General features: G+C 38.5%; 1 protein-coding gene across 1 annotated transcript in view; it reads right to left on the minus strand.

Moving 5' to 3' along the window:
• Window positions 1-13,311, minus strand: part of gfra4b (GDNF family receptor alpha 4b) — a 142,392-nt gene that overhangs the window by 39,854 nt on the left and 89,227 nt on the right. Inside the window, exon 4 of the mRNA XM_062040024.1 lies at window positions 12,665-13,010. Within this exon, the coding sequence (XP_061896008.1) occupies window positions 12,665-13,010 (346 nt within the window). The remainder of the gene's footprint in view (window positions 1-12,664; window positions 13,011-13,311) is intronic.

The raw sequence follows: 13,311 nt of genomic DNA on the forward strand, positions 1-13,311 counted from the left end.
TTGTCAAGAGGAGTGGTCAAAAATTCAAGCAGAAGCTTGTGGATGGCTACCAAAAGCGCCTTATTGCAGTGAAACTTGCCAAGGGACATGTAAGCAAATATTAACATTGCTGTGTGTATACTATGTATACTATGTTCAGTAGACCCATAATAAATTCAATAATAAATTCATGCTCCAATCACTCTATCACAAAAAAATAAGAGTTGTAGAAATGATTGGAAAGTCAAGACAGCCATGACATTATGTTCTTTACAAGTGTATGTCAACTTTTGAGCACAACTGTGTGTTCAAGACAAAGAGCGCGCTGGACTAAAATGTGATAGAAAGACTAATATACATTATTTCACCCTAAATCCCGGACCTGGAATGATTAGTAAAACCTTCTGAGTGTAATGGAGCCGTGGAAAAATAATGACCATCACCAGAGATTGCAATGAGCGATAACTCTGATCCAGCTGGCGCTTTCTCCGTGGTAAATATTTCATGTGCTATTCCAAGAGGCTCTCAGGGGTGTTCTTGCCAAATGATGAGGAGGGTAAAAACAATGGGTCATTTTGTTGACTGAATGGCTGTTTATTTTTCTTTCAGACAGTCTTAAGCCTCGACAATTAGTGTGTTGAGTATAAATACTGGACTTCTGGATCACATTTGAAAAGGCACGCTGGCATGTTATCTCTGGCCACCGCCATGGTCCTCCCCACTGACTGTGCCACTGATGGATTAATCGTTAACCGTCTCACTTCTATAAACACTCTATGCTGTTGTTCAGGGCCACAACCACATGGGGGCCACATGGTCAGTAAGGCACTGGCCATGTTTAAAGGGAAACTGCACTTTCTGGGGGGGGGGATTTTCCCTATCGTTCACAATCATTATGAGAGACAAGAAGACAAAAGGTTTAGTTGGTTTTTTTTTGCATTCTGAAAATCAGCTCGTTCTTGGTAGCTAGCAATGCAGCAATCCTTTAAAAATGCATTAAAAAACCACCAAAAATATTGCATTTCTGTTCTGTAACCTGTATAATAACCACGCCGTAGCAACATTGTTATTGTAAGAGCAAACACTGAGGAACTCTTTTTCTAGCTTAGTAACAAATTGGCGTGCTACGGTATTAGCTGTAAAAGCTAGCTACGGCAAGAGATAAACTAGCTTCTACAAATAAATCTTGTACACATTACATATTGTTATGAAGGTGTTTGTTACTACATTATATATATATACTTGCAGTGTGTATATTGTACATATTACATATTGTTATGAAGGTGTCTGTTACTACATTATATATATATATATATATATATATATATATATATATATATATATATATATATATATATATATATATATATATATATATATATATACTTGCAGTGTGTATATGTACATATTACATATTGTTATGAAGGTGTCTGTTACTACATTATATATATACTTGCAGTGTGTATATTGTACATACTACATATTGTTATGAAGGTGTCTGTTACTACATTATATATATACTTGCAGTGTGTATATTGTACATACTACATATTGTTATGAAGGTGTCTGTTACTACATTATATATATACTTGCAGTGTTTATATAAAACGTAATACATATTGAAGGTGTCTGTTACTACATTATATATATATATATATATATATATATATATATATATATATATATATATATATATATATATATATATATATATATATATATATATATATGTCTTAATTAGATTGTCCAAAAAATAGTGCTCAACACCGTGGTAGAGCGTAATATGTATGTGTGGGAAAAAATCACAAGACTATTTCATCTCTACAGGCCTGTTTCATGAGGGGTTTCCTCAATCCTCAGGATTGAGGAAACCCCTCATGAAACAGGCCTGTAGAGACGAAATAGTCTTGTGATTTTTTCCCACACATACATATATATATATATATATATATATACTTGCAGTGTGTATATAAAACATTACATATTGTTATGAAGGTGTCTGTTACTACATTATACATATATTATTGTTACGAAGATGTCTGTTACTACATTATATATCAATCAATCAATGTTTATTTATATAGCCCTAAATCACAAGTGTCTCAAAGGGCTGTACAAGCCACAACGACATCCTCGGTACAGAGCCCACATACGGGCAAGGAAAAACTCACCCCAGTGGGACGTCGGTGAATGACTATGAGAAACCTTGGAGAGGACCGCATATGTGGGTAACCCCCCCCCTCTAGGGGAGACCGAAAGCAACGGATGTCGAGTGGGTCTGACATAACATTGTGAAAGTCCAGTCCACAGTGGATCCAACACATCAGCGGGAGTCCAGTCCACAGCGGGGCCAACAGGAAACCATCCCGAGCGGAGACGGGTCAGCAGCGCAGAGATGTCCTATACTGTATATACTTGCAGTGTTTATATAAAACATATTAGTGTTCCTACTTCCGGAAACAAACACGCATCTGTCTTCTAATCATGGCAAACTTGGTACCAGACAACAAAGACGACTATTTTTGGACAAATGAGGATTCACAACCTTACCTTTGTGAAGCTGAATATACGGAGGAAAAAATACTGCTTCTAGAAGCGAGCACGAATGAAGGGTGCGACGTTGGAGCAGACGGAAGCTGAGAGAGTGAGGTGAAAGTGACTCGAAACTGCAAATGTGGATTTTGGAGACAAGCTATTTTGACGTAAATGGAGTGCTTAACCAAAATCAACAGGAAACATCCACAGCCAGCTGGACCAGACAAACAACTGTCCATCCAGTGAGTCACACTTTATATCGATCATGATAAATGCAGCACATCATGTGTGTTATTACAACTACAGTATGTCTGGCTAGCTATTTACAAACAAAACATGAAATAATACTTTACAGATACTGTAATATGATCATGTTTTTCAGTCAGTACAGATTGGTGTTCTTTCGCATTGTGTTGTGCATTACAAACTCAAACGCATTTCGTGTTGTAGAAGCTAGCTTATTTCTTGCCTTAGCTAGCCCTTCCATCCATCCATTTTCTACCGCTTGTCCCTTTTGGGGTCGCGGGGGGCGCTGGAGCCTATCTCAGCTACAATCGGGCGGAAAGCGGGGTACACCCTGGACAAGTCGCCACCTCATCGCAGGGCCAACACAGATAGACAGACAACATTCACACACTAGGGCCAATTTAGTGTTGCCAATCAACCTATCCCCAGGTGCATGTCTTTGGAGGTGGGAGGAAGCCGGAGTACCCGGAGGGAACCCACGCAGTCACGGGGAGAACATGCAAACTCCACACAGAAAGATCCCGAGGCCGGGATTGAACTCACGACTACTCAGGACCTTCGTATTGTGAGGCAGACGCACTAACCCCTCTGCCACCGTGGGCCTTAGCTAGCTTATACGGCTAATGCCGATGCATGCCGATTTGTTACTACGCTAGAAAAATAGTTCCTCAGTGTTCGCTCTTACAATAACAATGTCACTACAGTTTGGTTATTATACAGGTTACGGAAAGTAAATGAAGTATTGTTGAGGGTTTTTAAATGCATTTTTAAAGTGATTTAGAGGTAGAATGGATTGCTCCCATTAATACCCAAAACACGCTTGAGTTTGTAATGCACAACGCTGCGATACAACACCAATTTATACTGACTGAAAAACATGAATAATCATATTACAGTATCTGTAAATTATTTTTTTATGTTTTCTTTGTACACAACTAGCCAGACAGCATGTGCACTGTAGTTGTAATGACACGCATAGCGTGCTGCATGTATCATGATCAATATTATGGTGACTCATTTGACAGTTGTTCGTCTGGTCCAGCTGGCCATGGACGTTTCCTGTTGATTTTGGGTAAGCACTCTCTTTATGTCGAAATAGCTTGTCTCCAACGTTCATATTTATAGCCTCAAATTCGCTTTGATCCCCCTCTCTCGGCTTCCGTCTGCGCCAACGTCTCACTCTTCCTTCGTGCTTGCTTCTAGAAGCAGTAGTTCATCCTCAGTATATTCAGCTTCAAAAATATAAGGCTGTGAATCCTCATTTGTCCAAAAATAGTCGTCTTTGTTGTCTGTTACCGAGTCTGCCATGATTAGAACACACGTGTGTGTCTGATTCCGGAAGTAGGAACACATTTGTTGCCGGAAGTTGGAAGTGCGTCGCTATGGAAACGGAAATCAATCCGCGGAAAAAATTCAGTGATTGCATACAGTGATTAAAATGATCAAAACAGGGTAAATCTTGTACACATTACATATTGTTATGAAGGTGTCTGTTACTACATTATATATATACTTGTAGTGTGTATATTGTACATATTACATATTGTTATGAAGGTGTCTGTTACTACATTATATATATATACTTGTAGTGTGTATATTGTACATATTACATATTGTTATGAAGGTGTCTGTTACTACATTATATATATACTTGCAGTGTGTATATTGTACACATTACATATTGTTATTAAGGTGTCTGTTACTACATTATATATATACTTGTAGTGTGTATATTGTACATATTACATATTGTTATGAAGGTGTCTGTTACTACATTATATATATACTTGCAGTGTGTATATAAAACATATTACATATTGTTATGAAGGTGTCTGTTACTACATTATATATATACTTGTAGTGTGTATATTGTACACATTACATATTGTTATGAAGGTGTCTGTTACTACATTATATATATACTTGTAGTGTGTATATTGTACATATTACATATTGTTATGAAGGTGTCTGTTACTACATTATATATATACTTGCAGTGTGTATATAAAACATATTACATATTGTTATGAAGGTGTCTGTTACTACATTATATATATACTTGCAGTGTGTATATAAAACATATTACATATTGTTATGAAGGTGTCTGTTACTACATTATATATATACTTGTAGTGTGTATATTGTACACATTACATATTGTTATGAAGGTGTCTGTTACTACATTATATATATACTTGTAGTGTGTATATTGTACACATTACATATTGTTATGAAGGTGTCTGTTACTACATTATATATATACTTGTAGTGTGTATATTGTACATATTACATATTGTTATGAAGGTGTCTGTTACTACATTATATAGATACTTGCAGTGTGTATATTATACATATTACATATTGTTATGAAGGTGTCTGTTACTACATTATATATATACTTGCAGTGTGTATATAAAACATATTACATATTGTTATGAAGGTGTCTGTTACTACATTATATATATACTTGCAGTGTGTATATAAAACATATTACATATTGAAGGTGTCTGTTGCTACATTATATATACGGTATACTTGCAGTGTGTATAAAATATATTACATATTGTTATGAAGGTGTCTTGTTACTACATTATACATATACACTTGCAGTGTGTATATTGTACATATTACATATTGTTATGAAGATGTCTGTTACTACATTATATATATACTTGCAGTGTGTATATTGTACATATTACATATTGTTATGAAGGTGTTTGTTACTACATTATATATATACTTGCAGTGTGTATATAAAACATATTACATATTGTTATGAAGGTGTCTGTTACTACAGTAACATTATATATATAATTGCAGTGTGTATATTGTACATATTACATATTGTTATGAAGATGTCTGTTACTACATTATATATATACTTGCAGTGTGTATATTGTACATATTACATATTGTTATGAAGGTGTTTGTTACTACATTATATATATACTTGCAGTGTGTATATAAAACATATTACATATTGTTATGAAGGTGTCTGTTACTACATTATATATATACTTGCAGTGTGTATATTTTACATATTGTTATGAAGGTGTCTGTTACTACATTATATATATATATACTTGCAGTGTGTATATAAAACACATATTGTTATGAAGGTGGCTGTTACTACATTATGTATATACTTGCAGTGTGTATATAAAACGTTGATGGAGGGTTTTGAAGTTGTTTTAGAGATTTTGAAGGCTACAACGGTGACTCACATTAGCCGCTTTTTCCAAGCGTTTTTTATCATCTTTAAAATCCTGAAAAAAAAAAAAAAGATGTGTGTTTTGGCCTTCCATAATGATTGTGAACAATAGGAGATCATCAACTTGTAAAATCAATTGAATCGAATACAATTGTGTTTAAGGCCTGCAAACAACAGCATGTACCCAACAATGGTGACACAAAGGCAGCGTATAGCGGCGTATAGCGGGGAAAGATAATGACAATTTTAAGGGCCCACAGCTCGAGGGCCCACACACAGCCCCCACTATGCTCTATGACAAAATGATTACGCAGACACTGAACTAATGTATATTCATACGAATGAATCTAATTTAAACAAAGCCACAGGTCATACAAATATTCTCATTTTAATCATTTCAATAACCATCTTGGCCCCTTCTTGAAAAATGGTTTGGTCCACAACGCAGTTTGTTCCACCCATGTTTCTTTCTCCTCGGCATTAAGTGAGTGCGAGCGAACTCCAGCAGACTCGGATGCCCGGCAAATAGTGAGATCAGAAGTAGGAGCAGCAGAGCAGGGGCCCTTCTACTCAGGAATGATTACTTACTGAATAATTCCTGTCGTCAGATGCTCATAATTGCTAATTATGGGCATCTGTCAAAAGTCAGTTACGGTATCATGATGCGTTCAATGTGGTCTTGTAAAATGTGCTATCAGTGGGACATTTTTATAGATTCAAAGGTCGACTGATAGATACAAATATCAACAGTAACAATACTAAGTAATAATACTAAGTGTAGTATATTTAGTATATGTTTGATACTACATTTGTTAGCTTGATATTTTTCACTATCCAAAAACATATTTTGTCTTATTTGGCATTGTTTACAAACTCTGGAAATAAGTCCTTGGACACAAGAGGGCTTTAAAACAGAGCTGCACTTTTTTTGGATTTAGCATTTAACCATCTTTATGAAAGGCATGACAACGAATAAAAGTCCACTTACAGTGGAGCCAATGGGAGGTCCTCTATTCCGCCTATAAAACCCAATAAATAACCATCCAAGAAGCACCAACAATACTCCATTTACATTTGGTGACTTGCATATTACGCAAGTATTAGTGATATTGTTATTATAAGCTTTAACGCAGACAAACTAACGCCGTGATCACTTCCTGTGTGCCTATGTTGACATCGTCGACAGATGAGCTGCTTTCTTGCCTCGGAGCTCGTTGAAGTTTATTCTAGATCATAAATCATGCCTCTCACCTGGATGGTAGAAGGATGAGGACGTATTCCGACAAGTTGGTACACTTTGACAGCCAATTTAGACCCGGAAGTGGCGAGTGAGACACGAAAAGACGCTTGGTTCCACCCACTTTTTCTTAGTTAGGATAATGAGTCATTTTTCATCGAAATGGGAATATATGAACATCCTAGCTGTCGGCATCCTAATGACAGCAGACATTGTACAGTAAGTGATGTTTTATTATGTTTGTTGGCTCTCTTGAAGTCTGCGGTGTTGTAGTTGGGGGAAAATGCGTTTTTGAATTGGAAAAAAATGATCAAAATATGTAAATATTACATCTAATTATAAATATGCCTGTGACTGAATTACATATATACTTATAGTGTGTATATGAAACCTTAAGGGAACTGCACTTTTATGGGAATATGAAAGACATGACGACGGATGGATTTTTTTTAAATGATTCTAAATATGACATAAACCTAAATCTGTAAAGTCTGCTTACAGCGGAGCCAATGGGAGCTCCAATATTTTGCCCATACAATCCTATAAATAACCATTCAAGAAGCGCCAAAAATACTCCATTTACTCCATTTATTTAAATGTGGATGTTTTGTCAGAAAGTGCCTCCGCAGGTTAGATTCCTTTGAGACTGCGTTTACTTAATTACAAAGTAAACACATGGGCTTCCACACTACACTTCCACTAAGTTCATTATTCTGCCCTCGCTATTCAAATCCAGCGTGTGCAGCTAGTTAACAACATGAAGAAACAGAACCTTCAGAAGTTTTGTCAGGGATTGATGTTCCGTATTTTGAATTACTGTCCTTCCTCAGTTTTAGTCGTTTGTCTTTTTCATTTAGGATTGTAAGACTGAAAACATAATCATAACATAAACATTACGAAATAATAGCATCCATTGTATATTTTACGTAAATAAAAATAGAAGGTTTAGTGTTTATACATTCACACAACTACATACGTCTACGGGTCAAATTTAGCGCTACAGATATTAAACAAGCTCTGATCGCCCAGAGTTACTCTTAGACAAAACCCAACACGGCCACAAACACAAAAGACATCGCAACGTCAGCAATTTCAATATAAAACTAAATATATTTATGCACAATATCTACTCACAAATGTTTGACCATGTTTGGTGATGAAGCTCACATGCGTGGATTTATATCATTGTTGCTTCTTGTTTAGAACCGTGTCCGTCGCTTAAAAAGTCCGACAGGAAACAATAACTAGAGCTCTTGCTTGGGACAGAACATTCTTACTTTGTTGTCAGGTCGTTGTTAATAATCCGATTGTTGCCATTTATTTAGATTTTTTTCAAGGGTTGAATGAGGAGGAGTCTTCTACTCACCCCACTGCTAACACTGTGACACATTTGCTTCACTGTTGCCCCCTGTGGGGTGGCGGGAGTACTGCGTACATGAGCAACCCAGGTTTGAATGGTTTCATCAAGCCTATTTGGTTGATGTTCGGCGGATGTGGCCTGCGGGCCACAAGTTGAATAGGTATGCCTTAGACCCTTGATCCAATATTACGGCACATACCAAATATATTGTGATATTTATCGTAATCGCAAGAGGCTGCAGTATCGCCCCTTCTTACCACTCCCCTTCTGACACCGAAGAGTAGCTTGGGTTGCGCACAAGACGGAAGTGGTGGCATATTTCATCACAGGTGGCCCATTCCTATCCTCCTTGTGCCTCTCCCATCTCCAGAGTCAGTCACTGGGTCGTTCGCTGGGTATATACCATTTCTGACACCAATTTTAACAACACTCTGAAGAGTTGTGGTCTACCATGTTCCTCAGCTATCTCCAGAGTCAGGCTATGTCTACACCAGGGGTCACCAACGCGGTGCCCGCGGGCACCAGGTAGCCCGTAAGGACCAGATGAGTAGCCCGCTGGCCTGTTCTAAAAATAGCTCAAATAGCAGCACTTACCAGTGAGCTGCCTCTATTTTTTTAATTTTATTTATTTACTAGCAAGCTGGTCTCGCTTTGCCCGACATTTTTAATTCTAAGAGAGACAAAACTCAAATAGAATTTGAAAATCCAAGAAAATATTTTAAAGACTGGGTCTTCACTTGTTTAGATAAATTCATTAATTTTTTTACTTTGCTTCTTATAACTTTCAGAAAGACAATTTTAGAGAAAAAATACAACCTTAAAAATGATTTTAGGATTTTTAATGACATTTACCTTTTTAATTTTTTCCTCTTCCTTCCTGACAATTTAAATCAGGGGTCACCAACGCGGTGCCCGCGGGCACCAGGTAGCCCGTAAGGACCAGATGAGTAGCCCGCTGGCCTGTTCTAAAAATAGCTCAAATAGCAGCACTTACCAGTGAGCTGCCTCTATTTTTTAAATTTTATTTATTTACTAGTAAGCTGTTCTCGCTTTGCCAGACATTTTTAATTCTAAGAGAGACAAAACTCAAATAGAATTTGAAAATCCAAGAACATATTTTAAAGACTTGGTCTTCACTTGTTTAGATAAATTCATTAATTTTTTTTTACTTTGCTTCTTATAACTCTCAGAAAGACAATTTTAGAGAAAAAATACAACCTTAAAAATGATTTTAGGATTTTCAATGACATATACCTTTTTACCTTTTAAATTCCTTCCTCTTCTTTCCTGACAATTTAAATCAATGTTCAAGCTAATTTTTTTTTTATTGTAAAGAATAATAAATACATTTTAATTTAATTCTTCATTTTAGCTTCTGTTTTTTCGTCGAAGAATATTTGTGAAATATTTCTTCAAACTTATGTTAAATTTAAAAAAAATATATTCTGGCAAATCTAGAAAATCTGTAGAATCAAATTTAAATCTTATTTCAAAGTCTTTTGAATTTCTTTTAAAATTGTTGTTCTGGAAAATCTAGAAGAAATAATGATTTGTCTTTGTTAGAAATATAGCTTGGTCCAATTTGTTAAATATTCTAACAAAGTGTAGATTGGATTTTAACCAATTTAAAACATGTCATCAAAATTCTAAAATTAATCTTAATCAGGAAAAATTACTAATGATGTTCCATAAATTATTTTTTAAATTTTTTCAAAAAGATTAGAATTAGCTAGTTTTTTTCTTCTTTTTTTCGGTTTAATTTAGAATTTTAAAGAGTCGAAATTGAAGATAAACTATGTTTCAAAATGTAATTGTCATTTTTTTCGTGTTTTCTCCTCTTTTAAACCGTTCAATTAAGTGTAAATATCATTAATTATTAATAATAACATAGAGTTAAAGGTAAATTGAGCAAATTGGCTATTTTTGGCAATTTATTTAAGTGTGTATCAAACTGGTAGCCCTTCGCATTAATCAGTACCCAAGAAGTAGCTCTTGGTTTCAAAAAGGTTGGTGACCCCTGGTCTACACTAAGCCGGATAACCCCTTAAACGAATAATTATTTAGCCTAAGCCCGTTTCAGCCACACTAAAGCACCGTTTAAGGTTACCCTCCTCTGATAATTTTTCACACAGGTAAGTCTATTTCTTGAATCTCCGGCTCTTAGCTTTGTATGGACTCATTGATCGTTTACAAACTGAGTTCGGAGAGGAAGTGACATCAGAAAGAACGCGCCACAGCCAGCTTCATGACAACCCGTTCGGTAACTCGGCGGCGACCACTAGAAAGATGGAGGCGAGTCATCCAGACATGCCCGTGTTTCTCCTTCTTCTACATGTACAGGCGCTTTTGGAAATCACACATCAATACCTTAAGAGAAGGAAACGAGCGATTGCAGCTATTTCAGATACAACGCATATCAGACGGCAACAGACACTATATTGCCAAAAGTATTTGGCCACCCATCCAAATGATCAGAATCAGGTGTCCTAATCACTTGGCCCGGCCACAGGTGTATAAAATCCAGCACTTAGGCATGGAGACTGTTTCTACAAACATTTGTGAAAGAATGGGCCGCTCTCAGTGATTTCCAGCGTGGAACTGTCATAGGATGCCACCTGTGCAACAAATCCAGTCGTGAAATTCCCTCGCTCCTAAATATGCCAAAGTCAACTGTCGGCTTTATTATAAGAAAATGATAGAGTTTGGGAACAACAGCAACTCAGCCACCAAGTGGTAGGCCACGTAAACTGACAGAGAGGGGTCAGTGGATGCTGAAGCGCATAGTGCAAAGAGGTCGCCGACTTTCTGCACGGTCAGTTGCTACAGAGCTCCAAACGTCATGTGACCTTCCAATTAGCCCACGTACAGTACGCAGAGAGCTTCATGGAATGGGTTTTAAGCCATATATCACCAAGTCCAATGCAAAGCGTGGGATGCAGTGGTGTAAAGCACGTCGCCACTGGACTCTAGAGCAGTGGAGACGCCTTCTCTGGACTGATGAGTCACGCTTTTCCATCTGGCAATCTGATGGACGAGTCTGGGTTTGGAGGTTGCCAGGAGAACGCTACATTTCGGACTACATTGTGCTGAGTGTGCAATTTGGTGGAGGAGGAGTTGTGGTGTGGGGTTTGGTTTTCAGGAGTTGGGCCTGGTCCCTTAGTTCCAGTGAAAGGAACTTTGAATGCTCCAGGATACTAAAACATTTCGGACAATTCCATGCTCCCAACCTTGTGGGAACACTTTGGAACGGGCCCCTTCCTCTTTGGCAATATAGTGTAGCAATGTTTTCAACGGTGGCATTGTTGTGCGTGGACACGGATAAGGTTAGGTGGGATTTACCCTGGATAACCTTATCCAGGCGGATCGGTGCGGCGTCTTCAGTAATGCGGACGCTGTATCGATCCGTTGTGGTGAAGAAGGAGCTGAGCCGGAAGGCAAAGCTCTCGATTTACCGGTCGATCTACGTTCCCATCCTCACCTATGGTCATGAGCTTTGGGTTATGACCGAAAGGACAAGATCACGGGTACAAGCGGCCGAAATGAGTTTCCTCCGCCGTGTGGCGGGTCTCTCCGTTAGAGATAGGGTGAGAAGCTCAAAGTAAAGCCGCTGCTCCTCCACATCGAGAGGTGCCAGATGAGGTGGTTCGGGCATCTGGTCAGGATGCCACCCGAACGCCTCCCTAGGGAGGTGTTTAGGGCACGTCCGACCGGTAGGAGGCCACGGGGAAGACCTAGGACACGTTGGGAAGACTATGTCTCCCGGCTGGCCTGGGAACGCCTCGGGATCCCCCGGGAAGAGCTGGACGAAGTGGCTGGGGAGAGGGAAGTCTGGGCTTCCCTGCTTAGGCTGCTGCGCCCGCGACCCGACCTCGGATAAACGGAAGAAGATGGATGGAACCTTATCCGGCTTAGTGTAGAATGTATACCTCGAATGATCGCACCACTAACCTAACCTAACTAACTATTGTTAACTGTTTTGAATATTCAGTATGACCCGAAGAAGAATGGTCCAAAACTGTAATGCTGATCCAAATGAAGGTAAGATCGGAGTGAAGAATTGAGGGATGGGGTGTCAAAATGTGTTTTTTTTTCTAACCTGCACACATAGTCAGCCTCACAGATCCTCCTCTGCGTAACACAGCTGGGCTTCTCCGCGCTTTCATATGAGCAGCTGGGCACGACGGTTTGCCGTCGTCGTTCCGCGCAGGCCGTGTCCGTGCAGGGGCAAAAGAGCAGCTCGTGGGTGTAGTCCGCCGGGACGCGGTCAAAGAACCTGCGCAGGGCCTTGTTGCATTTGGCCCGGTTGCACAGACCGGATTTAGCTGTGGGTCTGATGCAGGCCGAGACGTAATCTGTGCGGAACTTCTGGCACAGGTCGTCCACGTTGCAAGCCTTGGCTGCGTCGAGACAGCGGTTCACCGTTGACATGCCGACATCTGAGTCTAAAGACAAAAACAAGACAATTTGTGAAGAATGTTTCCATACTTTCTCTCCTGAAGAGTTGTGAAATGTTGAAATTATTGTGTGAATGCTCCAAAGCATCCACACATATGGTTTTCTACAACAAAAGTCATCTGTTTATTATTCGACTTGTACTTATTCTTCTTCTTCTTCAGATTTTGGCACGCTCTACTTTCCACATGTTTCACCCGATTCAAACCGTTCCAACTTCAAATTGTTCAGCCTGTTTGGGAATTACGGACTTTTCCTTGACAAATTCAAAAAATTCCCAGGTTTCCCAGT

The sequence above is a fragment of the Entelurus aequoreus genome, linkage group LG28 (assembly GCF_033978785.1).
Source record: "Entelurus aequoreus isolate RoL-2023_Sb linkage group LG28, RoL_Eaeq_v1.1, whole genome shotgun sequence".
Lineage (NCBI taxonomy): Eukaryota > Metazoa > Chordata > Actinopteri > Syngnathiformes > Syngnathidae > Entelurus > Entelurus aequoreus.